At 36.3% G+C, this 21092-nt stretch overlaps 1 protein-coding gene across 2 annotated transcripts in view; it reads left to right on the top strand.

The window, feature by feature from the left end:
- klhl5 (kelch-like family member 5) overlaps positions 1-21092 on the top strand; it is a 123363-nt gene that overhangs the window by 61469 nt on the left and 40802 nt on the right. For both annotated transcript variants that reach the window (XM_056460773.1, XM_056460771.1), the window contains one exon: positions 3415-3597. In XM_056460773.1, the coding sequence (XP_056316748.1) occupies positions 3455-3597 (143 nt within the window). In that variant the 5' untranslated portion in view covers positions 3415-3454. The remainder of the gene's footprint in view (positions 1-3414; positions 3598-21092) is intronic.

A 21092-nucleotide genomic window follows, 5' to 3' on the forward strand; every position in this document is an offset into this window, starting at 1 on the left:
TTTTACTGTTGATATTTGGCGTCAGTTAATCAGGAAGTGACGATTTTGTTCGCTTTGATTCGTTGGATGGAAACGCTGCTTTATTCGCACATCTTTTATGCGATAATCCAGTTTTGCGCATAAAGTTCATTCGGATTTTTGGATGGAAACATAGCTAATGAAAGGTTTAATTAAGTGATGACTGAGCACTGATGATGAGCACCTGCTGTTAATAAACAGAAACACAGTGGAGAAACACAAAACTACAACTGACTTCAGTCACAGCCTTAGATGAAATCAGTTGAAGCATAATACATTGAATCTCTCAAAATCTCAGCAGAGGATCATTAAGCAACTGCACAAACAGCAGCTTTACTTTTTTACCTGTTTGCCCTTATTTGAAGAGGGACCAAATAATCTCTGAACTGAGTCAATTTTACTTAGAGGATTTTGCTGTGTAAATGGTGAGGGAATTGTCATCTTTAGGATGAATTGTTTTTTGTTTGTTTGATTCGTCCAGCGCCGTTTTAAACCTTTTAATGAATGAATCATGTCACATCTTACAGTCTTTCTCCTTAGCTGAAAAATCCTCCATCCTTAAATGGACATGCTACTTTCATTACTGTAGTGTATTTTTATGTTTTTATTTAATTTACTGCAACAAAGATCTCCTTTGGGTTTGCATCTTGAACTAAATTTCATTTGTTATGTAAATAGCCAGCGGAGGATTAGACTGATTTAGCTGATAAAGCAGTCTTGCAAACTGAAATTCCTGTCCTCAGTAGCAGAAAGAACCTGAAAATGACTTGCATTTCAGTACATTAGCGTGTAAGACTGTTAACTTGTGATTCATTGAAAAGAACGAGCAGTTAGTCTTTACTATCGCCTTCTCCGCAGACTCACTTGCTGGCTATTGTGATTAATTACAGCGAGATCTATTAATTACCAAGGATCCTGGATGAGTCAGAAGCTCAGAGGCCTTAAATGTGCACAGAATTTCTACTACAGAGATGTGTTCACAAGAGCACCATTAAGAGAGAGAAAATAAGTGTGAACATGGGAAATGGGGATTGCAAGGAAATCTGCAGAGATGGAGAGAAATAGACGAGAATGACAGCAAGCCGGTGATAAAGAGAGAGAGAGAAAGTGAGAGGCAGCAGAGACGACAGCCGTTTGGGAACCAGCTAAATTGCTTTGTGTATTTCATGGCCAGCTTCATCATCAAAGCTAATTACTAACAGCTCTCCAAAGCCCTCTATATTTATCCATCCATTGATCGTGTACATGTGTGTGTGTGTAATTTTGGAGTGTGTAGCCCTAATTTAGCAAGGGAAGCGTATGCATCCATTTCAAATGATTCCGATTTTTTTGTAAAATGATTTTTTTTCACTTTTGTTCTGTTCTTTGATATTGTACGCCAATTAAGCATAAGTTAGTGCCCCCCAGCCCTAAAAGAAATTAAAGAGCAGAACAGCGTTTCTCAAATATTTGATATCAAAGCCATAATATTAGAACTCTCTCCCTTTAGTAGGATGTAAAATAGATATTGATGGATTTTGTAACATCTGCAAACATCTAATTTTTCTAATCTGTAATTATGACAAAGCTGACTCTATATCTTAACTCTATATCTGTATATTTTTAATTAACTTAACTCTTACCAGAACAGCCAGACACAGAAACAGTTTCTTCCCTCAGGCAATCCATCTATCTCATGAACACTTAATGATAATAATTGTGGAACCAACATTACTACTTGGCACTTATTTAACAACATACTTTACATGCCAATTTGCACATAACAGCTGCACATATAACGGAGTATATAGTAATGTACCTGTACTTACACTTGTCACTACTTCTATTTTTGATATTTATTATCTGTTTTTTGTCCTGTCTCTGTAATTCTTTTGCACCTGTAGAAGCTCTGCCACGAAAACAAATTCCTCGTAAGTGTGAACATACCTGGCAGTAAAGCTCTTTCTGATTCTGATTCTTAATGACATTTTTAAGTAATTAAAGGTGCAGTAGGTGATTGTCTTCAGAAACATTTTTGTTGTGCTGGTTGAAAGTCTCTTCACATTTCAATAGTAATGATTAAAGTAAATGAACTAAATGTATTTATATGTATTTTAATATTCTGGGTAAGGCACAAAACTAAAAAATGTTCATCCAATTGCAATTTGTCAGGCCAATAATTCCCATAGTTCTGATAAGTAGCCCAAACTGTCTGTCAACAAATGTAGATTTGTACAACTGTACACCACTGTTTATGCGGATCTGCCATTCACATGCACACTAGACATTGACAGTGGTAAAAACAAATGCTGAATCAAAAATATTGAAAATCCTGAATCAATATTGGAGTTACTTTTGCACGCTGGAGGAAGAATGACACCATGGCTGAAGTATTTCTTTTAGACAGGCAATATTATGTTTTAAAACTATTTAGGTCACGCAAAGCTTATGTAGATTTTGTTGTTTTACGATTGGATTATATGCACAGAAGGGTTGTTCAGCCACTGAAATCATCCAGCAAAAGATTGATGTGAATATTTTCAGTTTTCTTACAGCATCGATAATGTAGATTTTTATTAGGGTTGGGCGATGTCGACCAATTTGGCATTGTACGATATCTAATATGAAACATCGCAATGGACGATGGCATCCTCGGTGAATTAATTATTTTTGAATAATTAATGAATTCATAAGGAATTAATTATTTGTAGCCTACCGTTTCAACTACCTGACCCGCATGGTCTTAGTTTTACCCATAACCAAATCATAAATAATTAAAGATAAGTTACACACAAATTATCACCTGTCAATCACTTTTACCGTGGACATGAATAGGCAGAGTGATCTGTGTTGATATAATGTCATTGACAAATTGTTTGGTAAAAAAGGTGCACAACCAACTGCAACCAACTAACTGTATCTGAGGTTTCCACTGAAATTACTAAGTACAAGCGTGAAAGCAAAAGATTGAAGCAGTGTATTGACCTGCTGACTGCCTGGACCCACTGTCTCCAGCACATGACAATGTGTGTGTGTGGTCACGTAATGTGCGTTTTCAGCGGTAGTGTGGACGGGAGGGCTGTTCAGAAATGCTAGGTGAAACGCCAGAGTGGATGTGGATCATTTTCATTCTAAAATGGCTTTTTAAAACTAAGACGTATTAGTGTAAACGGGGCCTAAGTGTGTATTTTTCGCAAGCGGATTTGCAACATGGGCGGGGCAAAGGATCGCAAGGCAGTTTCAGCATCGTGATGTCTGTTGGCATGATTTATCTTTGGCAGACCATGTATTGTGCCCTTATGGATTATTAGTGGAATAATTTTCCTTTCTCCGATTCTGTAATTTACATGTGCTCTTCATTTCTTGGAGTTTGGTTCAAATTTACAGTTTTCTAACACAGCTCATGTGTGTTTTTAGGACATCCAACAGCAGTGTGACTTTGTCCTCATGTGCGTCGATGGAGCCCTGCGTGTCAGAGGAACATTTCCAGGCACACAGTCATGCTGAACACACCTTCAGGCGTATGGAGGTCTACCTGAGGACCAGGAAACTCTGTGACGTCGTGCTTCTCGCTGGAGATCGCAGAATACCGGCACACAGGTAATAAACAGTATTAACACAATAACACTTATCAAACATGTTTCAGATGCGTTTTATCAAAATAGCACTAAATATAGGTTTAAATGATCTCTGATATATTCTGAGCTTACCCTCTTTTGACCACTTTCAGAGGTTATTAAACACACTTGACTGGATAGCTTTCTGGATTGCTTTATAGGGTAAATGAAGGTGAAAAAAAAATTTTATTCAGGAAACACACAGAAAAAGTACTTTTGATAGCCAAAATTTGAACCAAAGTTTAGATGTGTACATCAATATACTGTACATTTTAAATGTACATTAACATGATATAAATGCTGGATTAAAACCTCGTAGGTAATAAAGGAATGGAAAGGAAATGAATTATATTGAAATAAATTATATTAGGATGACGCAGTGGCGCAGAAGGTAGTGCTGTCGCCTCACAGCAAGAAGGTCGCTGGTTCGAGCCTCGGTTAGTCAGTTGGCGTTTCTGTGTGGAGTTTGCATGTTCTCCCTGCGTTCGTGTGGGTTTTCTCCGGGTGCTCCGGTATCCCCCACAGTCCAAAGACATGCGTTACAGGTGAATTGGGTAGGCTAAATTGTCCATAGTGTATGTGTGTGTGATTAAGTGTGTATGTGTTTCCCAGTGATGGGTTGCAGCTGGAAGGGCATCCGCTGCATAAAACAAATGCTGGATAAGTTGGCGGTTCATTCCGCTGTGGTGACCCCAGATTAATAAAGGGTTTAAGCCGACAAGAAAATGAATGTATGAATGAATGAATGAATGAATGAATGATTTATATTAAAATTGGGCATTTACAGGACTTTTGCATTTGCAGGCATCTTAGCAACTCTGGGTGTGCCTCATCAGTTGCTACTATTTTACTAGTAATAATTTATCTCTAACTGTATCACATGTTTATTAGATATATTTCTTTCATTACTCAGTGGAAATTTTTCAATTATTAGCTTGAGAAGCTCAATATAACGATCCGACGACATCTCCCTGATACCCCGAAGGATGGCGGCTGAACAAGAAAAGCTATTGCTTAAATCTCTCATGAAAGCGATTCGTGATTCTAATGACGAACTTACGTCTCACATAAATAAGAAACAACCGATATCTAAAGTTCTTTGTTCAAAATTTAATTGTCACTTTCAACTCTAGCGAGAGTTGAAATTGAGAGACGCGTAAAGATGAAAAAAAAAATGATGATCTCGAGAACCGGTGCAGGAGATCAAATATAAAGATTATAAACGTCCCGGAGAAGTCGGAGGGCCGTGGCACGGTTGGATACTTGGAGAGTCTCATCCCGCAACTGTTAGGGAAATAATTGGGCATTTACTCAGTATTTTAGCTTTTTTTTTTTTCTTTTCACTGTAAAGTATGTCAATTGCACAATCTTATCTCCCCCTTATTTGATTGAGATGTCAAGAAAAATTAGCACACATCCAAGGGCTGCATGATTAATCGAAAAAAGATTGTGATTTTGATTCGACATGACCTTAATCCAATCCAATAATTATATTTTCAAGTTCAGGAGAGAAGCATAAAAGCGGTCGCACAAGTCTTCACATTGTTTTATATGCGTTGCTCAACAAAGTGCACACATTCAAATGGTGTTGAAAGTGTCACATGTTGTATTTATAAGGTATAATTCAGCCAAAAAATTCATTTCTGTCTTAATGTAATGATGCGTTCGCGACTGTGAAATCACATGTGAGCTGACCGTGAGCTGTGCATTTAACAGAGAGGAGGCGCGCTTTAGTATTTTAGTGAGCAGAATCTCCACAGGCTGTAAATAACAGGTAATAAAGTGCTAAAATAATGTCCAGTGTGTTAAATAAAGTGATTGTCTGGGCTCGTCTGGCGAACCAGAATGTTGTGCATGAGAATAATCGTATAACAGCGTCAGTATTACTACTCTAGACTATATAATGTTAAATACAATGCAGGAAGGAATCTGATAATGACAAATGCCTGATTTTACCAGTGAAAAAAAATGGGCTAATAATGTTGTCAATGACAGATTGCATATGTCTCAAACATAATAATTCATCTTCAGAATTATGAATAGTTGTATTGTGATTCATCACTTTATTATTCATTAATGACCAGGACACATTTAAAGCCTATTTAAGTCCACCATTCCAAGTCTATGCAAAATTTTGCATTTTAACCAGCAGTAGACCTACACACAAGCCTAATATTATTATTGTTTATCTTATATGTTTGAAAAGTAACTATAATAATAGCCTACTCATTAACATTTATTTTACATCTACAGAATCGTGAGAAAATCATGTTCTTTATTTTAAGCAAACAAATTGTGATTCTCATTTTAACCAGAATCGTGCAGCCCTAATATACTCTCTTATTGACCCTCGTTAACAGAAAATGGACAGAAGAGACTGATTTGTTTACTGCTGTTAGCAATAAATCCTTCTGATCCGATAAGTCAAAATGAATCTTAAGGTGTAAACAGAGCCAAATGCTTTTCACCAACGAACAATATACCTGTTTGCAGCCAATAAGAGTTAGCTTTCCTAATGAAGCATTGTTTAGTTGAACCAAATGACCTCAAACCGAATCGCGCAAACTTTTGCAAACCCACTGACAGGTTTTTCTCCATTGTGAGGTCTTTGACACAAGATATGTAAGTGGATTCAGTCCATGTTGCTGGATCATAAATGCCCTGGAGATGTATGAGATGAGTGATGGTAGTTACAGTTTACTGCTGAATCTAGCAGCCGCGGCACATTTATAGCACACTCGATTGTCAGCAAGTATTGCAGTTTCTGAATTTTACATAAAACTTTAGACTTTTGAAACGGTGGTGGTATTATTTTGAGTGTGGTTTTTGATGAAGTGTATTGTCTGCTATGGAAACTGAACAGGAAGAACAAGCTGTTTATGTATTGCTTCTGAAAAAGGAAAGAAATAATGAGAAGGTAGATGCAGACTTCCATAACAAACATTTGCCATACATGAACGACAGCATTCATTACAAAAATGAAAGTGCAGCAACTACTACCACAGGTTTTTTTTTCAACAACTGCTCTTTTTTGACAGTTAAAGGCAATGCATCAATATATTAATGTCATATCAGTCATGAATGTTTGAATACTCTTTTACTTACAGTAGTTATGTTGTTTTCACTATTTAATTGAAGGAACAGATGTTGTTTGATTCAACGTACTGTATATTCTCTGATGGCTGAAAATAAAGTAAGCTATATATATTAACTCCAGTTAATGGTCTAGTTGACTCAAAAAGTCTGTCATCATTTACCCTCCATCCACTTATTTCAAACCTGTTGTTGCAAACACAAATCCTTAGTGCTCATCTTGCTGGATTTTTCTGCTTCGTTTGACATGGTTAGCCACCAAATTCTCTTGGCAACCCTAAGGACAATGGAAAACTTATGACCTCCACTAGTAGTTCAGCTCTTACCACTCAGGTAGGCCACTTGGTGTATCTTTGAGGGGTGAATGCCTGAGCCATACAATCTTGCTATTGGGGTGCCTCAAGGTGTAAATTTTGTCCCATTCTTCCTGCAAACAATTATTAAGGTGGGCAATAGTTCTGGGTGTTCTTTGTCGTGTTTTGCACTTCAAAATGCACCACACATACTCTATTGGAGACAGGTCAGGACTGCAGACAGGCCAGTCAAGTACCTGTATCCTCTTCCACTGCAGCAAGGACTTTGTAATGTGTGCAGAATGCGGTTTTGCATTGTCTTGTTGAAATATGCATGGGTGTCCCTGGAAAAGAAGGCAGCATATTGTGCGCCAGCATTACTATGTACTTTTCAGCATTAATAGTACCATCACAGATGTACAAGTCACCTTTGCCATGGGCAATGACACAACCACATACCATGACAGACCCTGGCTTTTGGATTTGTTGATGGTAACAGTCTGGATTATGCTTTTCTTCTTTGGTATGCACACAGCATCCATTTCTCCCAAAAATACCTGAAATACTGATTCATCTGGCCACAGTACACGTTTCCAGTGTGTAATGGTCCATCTCAGATGCCTTCAAGCCCAGAGAAGTCCACTGCGCTTCTTTAGATTAGATTAGAATGTCTTTATTGTCCCCGAAGGGCAATTAGGTTTACAGCAATAGCCGACAGTTGACAGCAACAAGTCACATTTGACAACATAAAATAACAGTAAACAATACAATAATCATTTAAAGCTTGTTTAGTAACCCAACTGCAGTTGGAACAAATGAATACAAGTATCTGTTAGACCTTGCCCGTCGAGAATAAGTATACCTTCTGCCTGATGGCAAGAGGCAAAACTTTAAATAAAGTGGGTGGTCCTCATCTGCTAAAATGGACCTAGCTTTCTTTATGACTCTCTCCTCATACACTTGTCCAATACTGTTAAGATTCATGCCCAAGCACTTTTGAGATTGATGAACAATTTTTGAAAGTCTGTTTTTACTAGTCACCCTCAAATTACCATACCAGCATACTGCTGCAAAAGTTAAAAGAGACTCGATAAAAGAAGAATAAAATGTCATAAGAAGAGGCATATCCACATTAAATACCTTCAATTTCCTCAAGTAGAACAGATAAAATTAGTGTTGGCCTCAAAATTCAGTTAATCATCCAAAATGGTGCCCAGATATTTATACTCACTCACTGTCTCAACAACAGTACCGTTTATAGTAGTAGTAGTAGTAGCATTATAAAAAGAGTTGCAGCGAAAATCAATAAGCATCTCTTTAGTTTTGAGATATTAAGTTGTAAATATGAGTCTTTGCAACAAGCAACAAAGTTGTCCAACACTGGGCCATGGCCCTCCTCATGATCATGCAACAGACTAACAATAACAGAATCATCATCATAATTAAATATATACCCTGATTCAAATTTACTCTGGCAGACATTAGTGTAAAGTACAAACAACTATGTATTGTGGTACTTGACAAACGTTTGCCAAAGTAGCCCTGAGCCCATGTGGTGATCTCACTTATAGATGAATGATGATTCTTGATGCAGTGCTGCCTGAGAGATTAGAGATCATGGTAGTTCAGCTTAGGCTTGCGTCCTTGTCCTTTACACACTGAAAGTCCCCCAGATCATCATCTGTTTCAAATTACATCATTATTTAACTAAGTTGCCTGATTACTAGCTCTGAATTGCTCCTGTAGCATTTTTTTTTTTAAATCTTGCAGGTCTGAATGCAGGAAAGGATGTATATTTACAATTAAAATGAAGTGACCTGGCAAAACATGAAATATTGTGTTCATATTGACTACAATAAAATACAAGTCAAAGTAAATTTGGAATTCACTACTTTCTTTTTTTATTTGCATTTTCCTTACTGTCCCAGCTTTTTCTGATTTGGGGATGTACATACTGTAGCATCACCTGGTTCTTTCATCCAGAAACATGCCTTGTTCTACTATTGCTGTGCTGATGCAGCCAACTCTACATCTCATTCCAGTGGGATTATCTGACAATTGCTGCTCGGGTATCAGCATGTCTGACGGATATCTCCTCCTGGATCATCATCCTCAACTCAATCTTGTCAAAACAGAGCTGATGTAATCCCGCCCAACCCAACTCTTAACCATAACTTCACCATACAGCTGTGCATCTCAACCTTAGCTCCTTCCTTTTAGGAACATAGAGTGGTTCTTGATGATCAGCTGAACTTTACAGACCACATTTACTAGAACTGTCCAATCATGCAGATTCACTCTATACTGTATAACATTTGGAATATTAGACCCTTCCTATACCAGCAGGCACACAACATTATGAGATGTTAATATTAGGTTAGATTTAGCATATGACGTCAGGTGACCAAAATTCAATGTCTAGCCAGCATCTTTAGACAATGCTTTTTTTGACATCCAGTAATGACCTCAAATTACGTTGACATTTGGTTGATTTTAGGTTGTGTTGGAAAGTGACCAAAATCCGACGTCTGATAGACATCACAGAGGTAACGTCCACACAACGTCAAGGTGTAACAAGACGTTGATATTTGGTAGATTTTAGGTTCATTTTAGGTTGGACATTGGAGATTGATGTCGGCCTGACGCTGGGTTCTGGCACCAACCTGATTTTCATTTCCAAACAAAATCCAACGTCCCCACGATGTTGGAGTACAACGTCAATATGACGTCATGTTGATGTCCTCTGTCTGCAGGGATTAGAACATGCTGCTCAACTGCTTAATTATAGAAATGCTTTCTTTGCTGGCTTTCCAATCAACCAAGCCCATCAAGTCTCTGCAAATGACTTGGAATATAGCGGTGAGAGTGGTCTTTAATGAACTACAAAAAGCTTGTCACACCTTTATTCATCAATCTACAGTGACCACCAGTTTTACACTGTAAAAAAAATCTTGCTGCTTTATATTTTTTAGTAGAATAAAATGCCTTTTTCTACTTATCTACTTAACTTTATCAGTCAGACTGACCAAAATGTATTTTATATAACTTAAAATAGTTTTGTTGAAACCCGATTAATGTATTTAAATAACGAAGTAAAATAAAAACATTTGTTGTCATGATTTTTTGTAATACAATTGTTTTTTTTACATTGCAGTTTGTATCAGATTTAAAAAGATGCCATTCGCCTACAAACTAACCAATGGCTCTGCACCTCTTTATCTGTGTCATGGAAGTACTGTACAGCTTATTTATACACTTCATTTGAGCTGTGAATACATCTTCAACCAATGGTTTTAAACCTAGAGAAAATAAAAATCTTAAAAAGCCATCTTAGATTGATATAGCTTCATTATTACATGTATTATTATAAACTTTGCAGAACACAGTGGTATCAAAAATGAACATTGCTTAGAGGTGTCAAAATGGAACACAGCTTTCACACCTTTGCATGTGAACAGGAAACTTAACTTTCAAATACATCTTTTCTGGCTATATTTAGCTAGAGAGCTGCAGCTCAAAGACAAAATATATTAAGCTGACAGATACAAAGGTTTTCCATGGTAAATATAAATTTTCCATCAAACTTTTTCAAGCTTATGGGGCTGGAAGGACCAAACATTGATTTTGGTACTATCCCAAAGGGACACAAATCAATTGCAAGGACTTTTACCTTTAATGTTCCATCCTTGTGGAATGACTTGTCTTTCTCTGGCTATTTTTAAGAAACCGCTGAAGATGCATCTCTTTCATCAACAATCCAACAATAGCACTCCCTATGATTTTTTTTATCTGTTTGCTGTGCTTGGTTGTTCGCTTGTTTTAAAATAAAGTGCTAAAATGCTAACCCAGATTTGTCACTGCATCCAAATATTGTTGCTCATTCTGAAAACTTAGCCCTATATACATTTCTGGAGATCGTGAAATATGTAACCAGAGGTACATACTGCATGGCTGCATTTCATCTTTAAAACGAACACTACGGGCCGTTATGACGCCGTTCCTTTTCGCGCTTACCAGCTGACCGCTTACCATGATGACAGGGTTTCAGTCCAGTGAAGAATGGTTCCAGAAAGCACAAAAACAAAAGCCAAAAAATAAAATAAATGTGGTAAAATCTGAAAACATGGTAAAAAGCAGGCTGCCGCAAAGGCTTTTCTTTTTCTGGATTGCTTTTGAAAGTTGGTTTGGTTTAGGGAAGTGGGTGGGTGGGGGATTGGTCAAACAGTCTGTCAGTAAGTCAGTCGACAGCGGCCTCTGGTGGATTTATGCAATAAGCGCAGGTGCGAATGACACTCGCAAGAGAAATTTGAGATCTCAAAAAGAGTACACAGCAGCCTATGGTGGATTTACGAAAACAAATTCTGCAAAAAACGTAGCTATTGCAACATATTTGGCACTCCCCAGAAATGTATATAGAGGTACATTTTCTGAATGGGTATGGGTTTGATTTGAAGTGTTCAATTTTTCTCACTTAAGAACATGGAGGATAAAAGCATCTGCTGTATGAATACTTGTAAATGTGTGAGTTTCTTCTGTTGAAAATAAAATAACATTATACATAATTATGAGTTATGTTGGCAATCAGTAGCAATTGTTTTCCATAGTGATGTTCTTTATCTTACTGTCAATTGCTATTGGTTACCAACAAACAAATCAAACATCGTCTTTTTTGTTAAAGAAACCTAAAAAGGTTTGGAACCACTTAAGGGTAAGGAAATGATGAGGAAATTTTCATTTTTGGGTGAACTACCCCTTTTTCGTAAAATTCAAAGAGGATGGCATAAATGTGATGTGTATCATAACTCTTAAATTTTCATAACATGAATTTGTCAATATATTCACTTTTCTCACATATAATGATCTACTACACAAGAGGTCTCAAGCTGCCGCCCCGTGGGCTATTTGCGGCCTCCCCTCCTGCTTTTGACGCAACTGATGTCAAAAATATAACGAAATTCGGCCTAACAAAACATATTTTTGAATCACTATCATTGTTGTGCAGTCGCATATAACCTTGTGGTTTCGCCCCCCAAATACTGGACATTTAATGTACTGTACTATATATTCAAGTTACTTTCGGTTTCTCTCATCGTGCGATTGAGAGTAACGCACATGCAGATTATTTCTGGGGCTAATTTAAACTTTTAAATATATGTCCGTAAGTGCTCTATTTTTACTAAAGCTCTATTTTTGTAAATATTTATAGACCATTTGATTACAATCAGTTTTATGCCACCTGTATTTTGTTGTACAAACACATCTACATGGCTTACACGTTATGCTGATGGTGTAAATATGATAATTTTGCTAATATTTGATTCAAATGGTCTCATTGATAGATTTTCCTAATATGCATATTAAGAATTGTAAAAAAATTTTTTACTGCTGGCTAAATTAAACATGTTAAAGTAAATGTGAATATGTACATACTTTTCCCCTCTTTGTTGCAGTTTTACAAAAAAAGAGTGATATTGAGACGGACAATTGCCAGTAAAGTCACTAAAGTTAGCAATTCTGCTGTCTTACACTGTCTGTTACACTTTTGGTTAAGCAACAATTGTTTGGGACATAATAATAATTCATATTATGCCTGTTATTAAATTGTAGTATTTTCATAGCAATTTATACTACCCCTTCAATATGTACAACAAGAAAAAAAAAGGAGCTTTGATATTCCGGGGAAGAATGTGTGCATCATTTATATCGGGTTTCCACTTTTTTTGTGTGCTAAAACGCATCAGGTTTTCACTTTTTTCATGTGCTAAAATGTTAAAAACATTGAATTGTCAGTCACTGATATGGCCCTCCGCCAATTTGAGTTTGAGACCCCTGTACTACTCTAATCACATCCTGTTCATAACCATTATCCTAAGCCTCCAAATCATTTTATAAAATGCAAAACATCAGTATCTGTAGCTGTAACAATATCAGGCTAAACAAAACAGAAATGTATTTCATGTATTGTACCAAGTACCTGTAAAAGGAGAGAAATAATGAGAGAAGGAGAAGAGGCGGAACATGGTTGTTTTCAGTGTACGCATTAGTGTGAGCCGCAAATGTGTAGGCATGACAAATTACACACACACATACAATTATCTTTACTCAAATAGACTCAGAAAGATGAATTATAATAACATCAAGGAAACGAACGATGAAGCTTTTCTCTTTGTGGCTTTTTGTCAGAGAATGAAATAGAAAAATGTAAAATCGGAGGCATAGGAAATAGTTGGTTTACTGGTTAAATGGTACAAGAATTAAAAAAAGACTGAACTGAAATAAAGTGTTTTATTTGTGTTAGATATAAATAGATTAAAACATACAAACAACATAATAACTCAAAGAAATATCAATTTAAAAGCCAATTAATTTTTGATGTATTATCTATTAAAATGGTAATGTCTGTGGAAAATGAGGATATAAATATTGGCAGATATTTGATCAAGTCAAATACTGTATGTAAGGTCACATTACAATGTTAGTTTAGGGTTTCTTGCTACATAAACATAGTGTTACCTTGAATTATCTTCTTTTTGAGATTATCGCATTGCATAGTATTGTATCATATCGTATTGTATCGTATATCATATATCATATCATATATCATATCATATCATATCATATTAAATCATATCAAATCATATAGCTGTCTGGAAAACTTGATTCTGATAGGACAGTCGCAACATTCCAAGGTATGTTATAGATAACAACCTCTGAATAACCTAAGCTCATCCTGGTACTTCTAATCATCTTGACCATCAGTAAATACATTCACATCGATATACGTACATTCACATTCATATTTATATTCTTGTCTGTCACACTTCGGTTTTTGACTGTTTGACGCCATTTTGTGACTGAATAATACATAAGTTAGTGTATGTTTTAATCAGCTGGTTTAGATTCTGTCACCTTTACATGTTTAACCGTTCGGTGCCATCTTGTTACTGAATAATAGGTTAATGTGTATGCTTGTTTGAATGTACTTATACTTGTTTGAAATTAATATGTTTGATTTATACTTGTCACATTTCACCACTCCAGACACAATAACTGTCTTGCTGTGAGACAACAGTGCTAGCCACCAAGCCACTGTGCCAACGCTACCCTCACGGTAATTACAATAAAGTTGCTCAATTGTTTAAGGACTGGCTTTGACCATTACAGTATGATAGACAGCTTATGTTTAGCAACTGTAAATTGCACTAAATTGACACGTTCAATGTCAATATTATTCATGAGAAGGTGTGGCCTTTGACAAGTGAGCCTTCCCTTGCTGGTACAGTATAGTGACAGGCTTTCAATGCCCATTTGTCATGTGAGAGTTTCTAGATTTATGACGAGTGTCTGGAAGTGTCTGTTAGGAAGACTGTGGCTTATTTGAGATCCTGGACAGAAACATAATCCATTCTCATTGTGTGTGTGTGTGTGTGTGTGTGTGTGTGTGTCTGTGTTAAATGATTAAGCTACTTACATTTGTCCATCAGCGTTTCATGTTGTGAAAATTGCAAAAGTGCATTTCCATATATTTTCAGGGCATTTGAATCTGGCAGTTGTTGTGTTGTCCCCCAACTGTTTCACAGCTTTCCACTGATGCTGTTTTAGCTGTTTTCCTGCATTGTTTCCTGAGATCTAAATCCAGCTCAGAGAGTTTGTTCCTTTTTATTGTCAGTTTTTAGTACATCAAAATTAAGTCATAGCCATGTCTGTGGTTTTCATTTGTACGGAAACGGAAACTATAAATGAAAGAAAAAGAAAGAAAGAACATTTTTGAATTTAATAACACACTAAGTTGGCTGTCAGGTAATTCTCAGCATGTAAAAAATTAAATGATTGTTTATAAATTAAAATGACACCTTTTACACTTTCCTAAAAGGATGACAGAAAATCCTACAGTAATATCTCATATGATATACAGTTGAAGTCAGAATTATTAGCCCCCCCTAAGTTATTTGCCTCCCTGTTTAATTTTTCCCCAATTTCTGTTTAATGAAGAGAAGATTTTTTTCAAGACATTGCTGAACATAATAGTTTTAATAACTCATCTCTAATAACTGAGTTATTTTATATTTACCATGATGACAGTATATAATGTTTTACTAGATCTTTTTCAAGACACTTCTCTACAGCTTAAAGTGACATTTAAAGGCTTAACTAGGTTAATAAGGTTAACTAGGCAGGTTAGGATAATTAGGCAAGTTAATGTATAATGATGGTTTGTTCTGTAGACTATCCAAAAAAAATTAGCTTAAAGGGGCTAATAATTTTGTCCCTAAAATATTTTAAAAAATATTAAAAACTGCTTTTATTCTAGCCGAAATAAAACAAATAAAGCTTTCTCCAGAAGAAAAAATATTATCAGACATACTGTGAAAATTTCCTTGCTTTGTCAAACATAATTTAGGAAATATTCAAAAAAGAAAAAAAATCAAAGGGGGGCTAATAATTCTGATTTCAACTGTATGTGTATATATATATATATATATATATATATATATATATATATATATATATGCATATATGCATATATATGTATATATGTATGTATGCATGTATGTATTGGTTGTATCGCAATACTATGGTTCCAAAATAATGGCGGTGCCACTGTACTTTGTGGACGGTAGTATCATCAATAATGGTCTATCTACAGCACATAATGCTGCATGTGGAAAAGTTACTGAAATGCTCACACGTTTGTGCAACAATAGACCATTTTATTTGAATAGTCTGTGGAGCCCTTTTAATTTGCAAAACTGTGTAAAATTCATGCCTTTTTATGGTAATCTATTGTAAGTTTTCTGAATCAGATAATTTCTGTTCCTGTCAATATGATTTAGTAGCTATAATAACCACAACAATCTCTTAAAAAGAACAACTCACAGTGTGAAATTTTGAATTACTTTGGATTCTTACCTGATAAGAAAAAAAAAACAGTAGATGAAAAGCCCAAAAGAGCGACAGGAAACATTGAAACAATTCATATAGCCTAATTGTGTTGGAAAAATGCTCTTTTTGTAATGAATTTTGTTCAGTATAATTTAAATCTTTATTCTAATGTATTTTTTGTTGGTCAGTTATCTACAAAATAAACAAAAAGAACTAATACATTTTAGGTGATGTGATGTGCATACGTGCAATACTTTTTCAATAATAAAGGAATTGTGAATTACTTGGTATCATGATACTTTAGCTGGTATAGTATCGTAACAACCCTAATATATATATATATATAAATATATATACGGTACCTCTGTGGCTGCATAGTAAAGAAAGGCAAAGGCGAATTAATAGAACGGTCACAGACAGACCACAGATCAACACCAAAATGTTCCATGAACATCTTGCTGCTGATAATATCATTGTACATCATTCCATAGTCCAGCGCACTCTTCACAAAAAACAGCTTAATGGAAGGTGATGCAGAAAAAGCCTTTTCTGTGTTCTGCCAACAAGCTTAGTCATTTGAGGTATGCAAAAGCTCATCTGGACAAGCCCGAATCGTTTTGGAAAAATATAGTGTGGACCGTGCGTCATGGTGGCGCAGTCAATAGTATCTGGTTGCAACCTTTATCATGCAAGCTGAGATTGCATCACTCAGCGATGCAGTGTCAAACACAATGCACTCAAATGGGGCTAGTGACGTCACTGTGAGGGGTAGGGTTAGGGGTGGGGTTAGGTGAGCCCATTAAAAAGCACTGGATGCAGCCCAGATTGCACTGCACCAGGTCTGCATCCAGACCCCTCTCGGCGCAGTGGACACAATGGCCTCACAGCAAGAAGGTCCCCAGACTTGAACATCATTGAAAATTTATGGATTGATTTAAAAAAAGCCATTTACACTCGGCACCCACTTTTTTGCAAAAGGTGACTCTACAAAATATTGTCAATATTAGGGTGCCCAAATTTTTGCACCTATCTGTTTTTGTTATGATTTAAATTTCATTGCGTCTGATGATTAAATAAATGTTATGTCAGAAAAATGTTATGTCTGCTTAGAAAGACCAGCAGACTATGTAAATGATGTAAATTTTGACTATTATCAGGGATGCCCAAACATAAAACTATGTAATTACAATTTCAGACCATTGTAATTTCGGACCATTGTAATTACCGAAATGCTGATCAGTGCGTGATTGAAGTACTAATTAAATTACAGTACTCTGTAACAAATTTTGATTTTAAAAGCAACAAAGTAGATTATTCAGCTTAATTTGTACTCAAGTACAACTAAAATTACAGACTTAAAATTCTACTCATGAAAGTACAAATACCCCAAAAATGTACTTACAGTAACGTGAGTAGTTGTAACTCGTTACTTCCACCACTGGTTATTATGTTATTATATTCGTTATAGTTATTATATTATGTAATGTTATTATATTTGATAATATATACTAAAGTATTTAGGGAAGACTAAATATAGACTTATGTGTAATCATTTGATTCTTGTATAAGATTTGCTTATTCTGTTAGCAAGAAATTGCTAATTCTGTGCTACATCAAAACGCATAGGAAATGCTATCAAATAATTCACTGCTAATGTGCTGTAGTTCAGTAATAAAACACATTTCTCAATGCTTTATCGACTTAATTTTCACATTAACATGTTTATGCATGACAGTATTTCACTCTTGGGAACTTCAGTGATAATTAAATTCCATCTTACGATGAAAGCAAATCACTTCACCTTTGCTAAACACCCCATTTGTTTTTGACTTGTAAATAAACCACCAGTACGTTTTCATCTTCTGCATTTACTGATAAAGCACTATAGGGACTTTTTGTGTCAGCTCTGATCCAATCAGACGCGTTGTAGCTGCTATACTGTCTAATGGAATTAATGTGATAATAGCATTGAAATGTATTAATTGCATGTGGTAAATTTGACAGAATTCAGAATCATAGTAAGAAAAAATCCCTCAATATGGAATCATGCTGCTTTTGCTGCACCTTGGCATTCAATCTGTTTATTCTCTCTGATCTGTTCATCCTCTCCTTCATTACGTTCTCCTTTGTTTGTGTGTACTGATGGTGTAGTTCTGCTGATTGCAAAGCCTCAGGCAGCTGGAAGGTTTTGCTGGTGTTTTATTTATAATGATGCACACATATACACTGTATAGCAAATAAATAACCTTTGTACTTTTTTTCTAACTAGAACACCATCTGCAACCTAAAAATAATTTCAGGCTGCTATGTGAATCAAGCTGAATCAGTTATTTGGTGAATCTCTAATTTGAGTAAAAAACAAAACAAAACAAGAGAAAACTGCTAGACTACCGCATTCGGGGCGTAAAGTGAAATGTTTTAAAGCAATCTGCTCTGTGATGAAGGAAAGGGAAGAGAGAGTGAAGGATAGTGGCGAGGGCGAATGCTGAGTGTTACTCCTGCTGCTAAATGAGTCTCACAGCCTCTAATGTGCTTTCACTCCCTGCTTCTCTCCTCGAGCCTCATTTGTGCTCCCTTTCTTTCTCTTTTCTTCTCTCCCCTCATTACTTCTCCTTTGTCATAATTCCTGCATGTGTTTTCGCCATTACACTTTTGAGATGTTTTTGTTACTCTGCACTTGAATGGAGTGCCGAAGCTAGTTTTGGAGCTCTAACAACAAATTGTAATCATTTAATGTTTGTGTGATTTTTTTTTTTTTTTTTTTTTTTTTTTTTTTTAAGAATTATTTAAAGATTTTTGTTTTAAACTTCACAAATTTAAATAATATTGCGAAGTTTTGAAGAAGTGGCATTACTTTGGATTGTGCAAGGGATCGACCTAATTACAATTCATTCATTCATTCATTCTTCCGCTTATCTGGGGCCAGGGGTGCAGCCGCAGCAGTCTAAGGAGAGAACCCCAGACTTCCCTCTCCCCAGACACTTCCTCCAGGTCTGCCAGGGGGATCCCGAGGCATTCCCAGGCCAGCCAAGAGACATAGTCCCTCCAGCTTGTCCTGGGTCTTCCCCGAGGTCTCCTCCCGGTGGGATATGCCTCGTACACCTACCTAGGTAGGCGTCCAGGTGGCATTTAAAACAGATGCCTGATCCACCTAAGCTGGCTTCTCGTGATGTGGAGGAGCAGCGACTCTACTCTGAGCTCCTCCTGGGTGACAGAGCTCCTCACCCTATCTATAAGTGTGCGCCCTGCCACCTTACGAAGGAAACTAATTTTGGCTGCTTGTATCTGAGATCTTGTACTTTCGGTCATTAACCAAAGCTCATGGGCATAGGTGAGAGTAGAAAAGTAGATTGACTGGTAAATCGGCAAGGTAAGGGGGGGTGGGAGCAAGTTGAAGCACTCATTCTGATACCCCGGGCTCTGCGTTGGTTGGGAAAATTCCTAATTGAACCAAAACAAACTATTCCAATTGGCTTAAGAATGGAAATGCAAATTCATGACATTACAACCTGCAGAAAATACATAAATAATGGCCTTTCGGCTCAGCTCCTTCTTTTGTTGAAGTTCTGTTTAGTTCAGTTCAGTGTAGTATAAATTTCACTGCTGAAAGTCCAAACACTGAAGAGCAAATCCATCGATGAAAAGCTCCACAAGTCCCAAATCCAGCAAGCCAGTGACGACAGTGACAAGAAACAAACTTCACCAATTGACAAAAGTGAAGGAAAAAACCTTGAGAGAAACCAGGCTCAATTACAAAATACCATCAGCTTGCTTAATTGACACTATAGGCAGGGAAATCTGTTTTTATGCAAATTTTGGGCAACAACAATTTTGGGTAAATGGGAAATACATTTTTTAGCCTACAATTTTGTGAAACAGCATGATGCCAACAACTTTTCCTTTTCACATTAATGATAGTTACAGGGGCATATATTTGATGTATAAAGGACTACTTTTGTGCAGTTCCTTGCACAATATTAAATGGAATTCCTGTGATCAAGAATGAGTTTTACAAGTTTAAAACATTTTTAAACAGTGCATATTTGTAAAAAAGTAAGTTAAATACGGTAAAATCGCTGTAATTCATCACCACATCCACATGTCAGTACAATTATAAAAGAAGATGCTTCAATCCCAGTTTGTGGACGTTAATTCAGGTTTATTTTGTACATTAGCATAATGGATATCCGGACAGCAGTGTATATTAATGTGCATCCTGTCACATTTGACGTGCAATAACAGTGCAAAGTTAAATGCTCATGCTGTCTGTGTGTTCGCTGTGTGTGTGCGCGCGTGAACTTTGTAACGACATTGCGTGTGACTCATCGTTGCAGAAAGGCTTGAATTAAATCCACAACAAATACATCAAATAATCGTTGGGAAAGTTCTTACTGTAGTATTTTTCACAAAAGAGATCTGCTTCCTTCATGCCTGTCACTGTACTGTTTATTTGATGCAGCCAAGACGGAGATTGAAGCACACTCTGACAGGCACATGAGAACGGTGGGTGGGGAGAACTAGCATTAAAGGCACAGGCAACAAAAACAGCTACAATGTGTTCAGAGCAGAAAATTCCATTATTATGAAAGGTATAATAAATAATCTGATGGGTGTTTTGAGCTGAACCTTTGCAGACACACTCTGGAGACACAAACGATTTAAATCTTGAACGAGGGGTAAAATAGGTGCCCTTTAAAAGAACATATCGTATTTACTCACAATTCACCCTCACTCAAGCAGCTCTAAAGCTTTTTTTTTCTCATATTTGTTGTTGTTTGTAACCAGTTTTCATTTATTCCATTATAGAAAAAAGTTTCAACACTCTTCAAAAATTCCTTGTGTTCAAAAGAAAAAAAGAAACTAGGTTGGGAAAAAAATGTAGGGTGAATCAATCATTTTAGCATGTTCATTTTTAGTTAATCTAATGTTAACGACTTACTGTAAGTAAAGTAAGTTTTTACTAAATGTAATACAGCAAAAGCCATCATACATGTAAGCAGAACAGTACATTTCTTAATAACGTAATAATTCTTAATATGTAAAACAAACAAAAATAGACCTCGCAGTCTTCGCCTTCCTTTCGAACAGTAATGTAAAATGTAAAGTACTTTTACACACACGCGCTCTCAGTTCTTTGATATAGTAATTAGCATTTTGGCTATGAGTCTAATAGATTTAAAGCCTCAAGCTTGGACTGAGTGTGTGTGTT

This window comes from Danio aesculapii, chromosome 1 (assembly GCF_903798145.1).
Source record: "Danio aesculapii chromosome 1, fDanAes4.1, whole genome shotgun sequence".
NCBI lineage: Eukaryota > Metazoa > Chordata > Actinopteri > Cypriniformes > Danionidae > Danio > Danio aesculapii.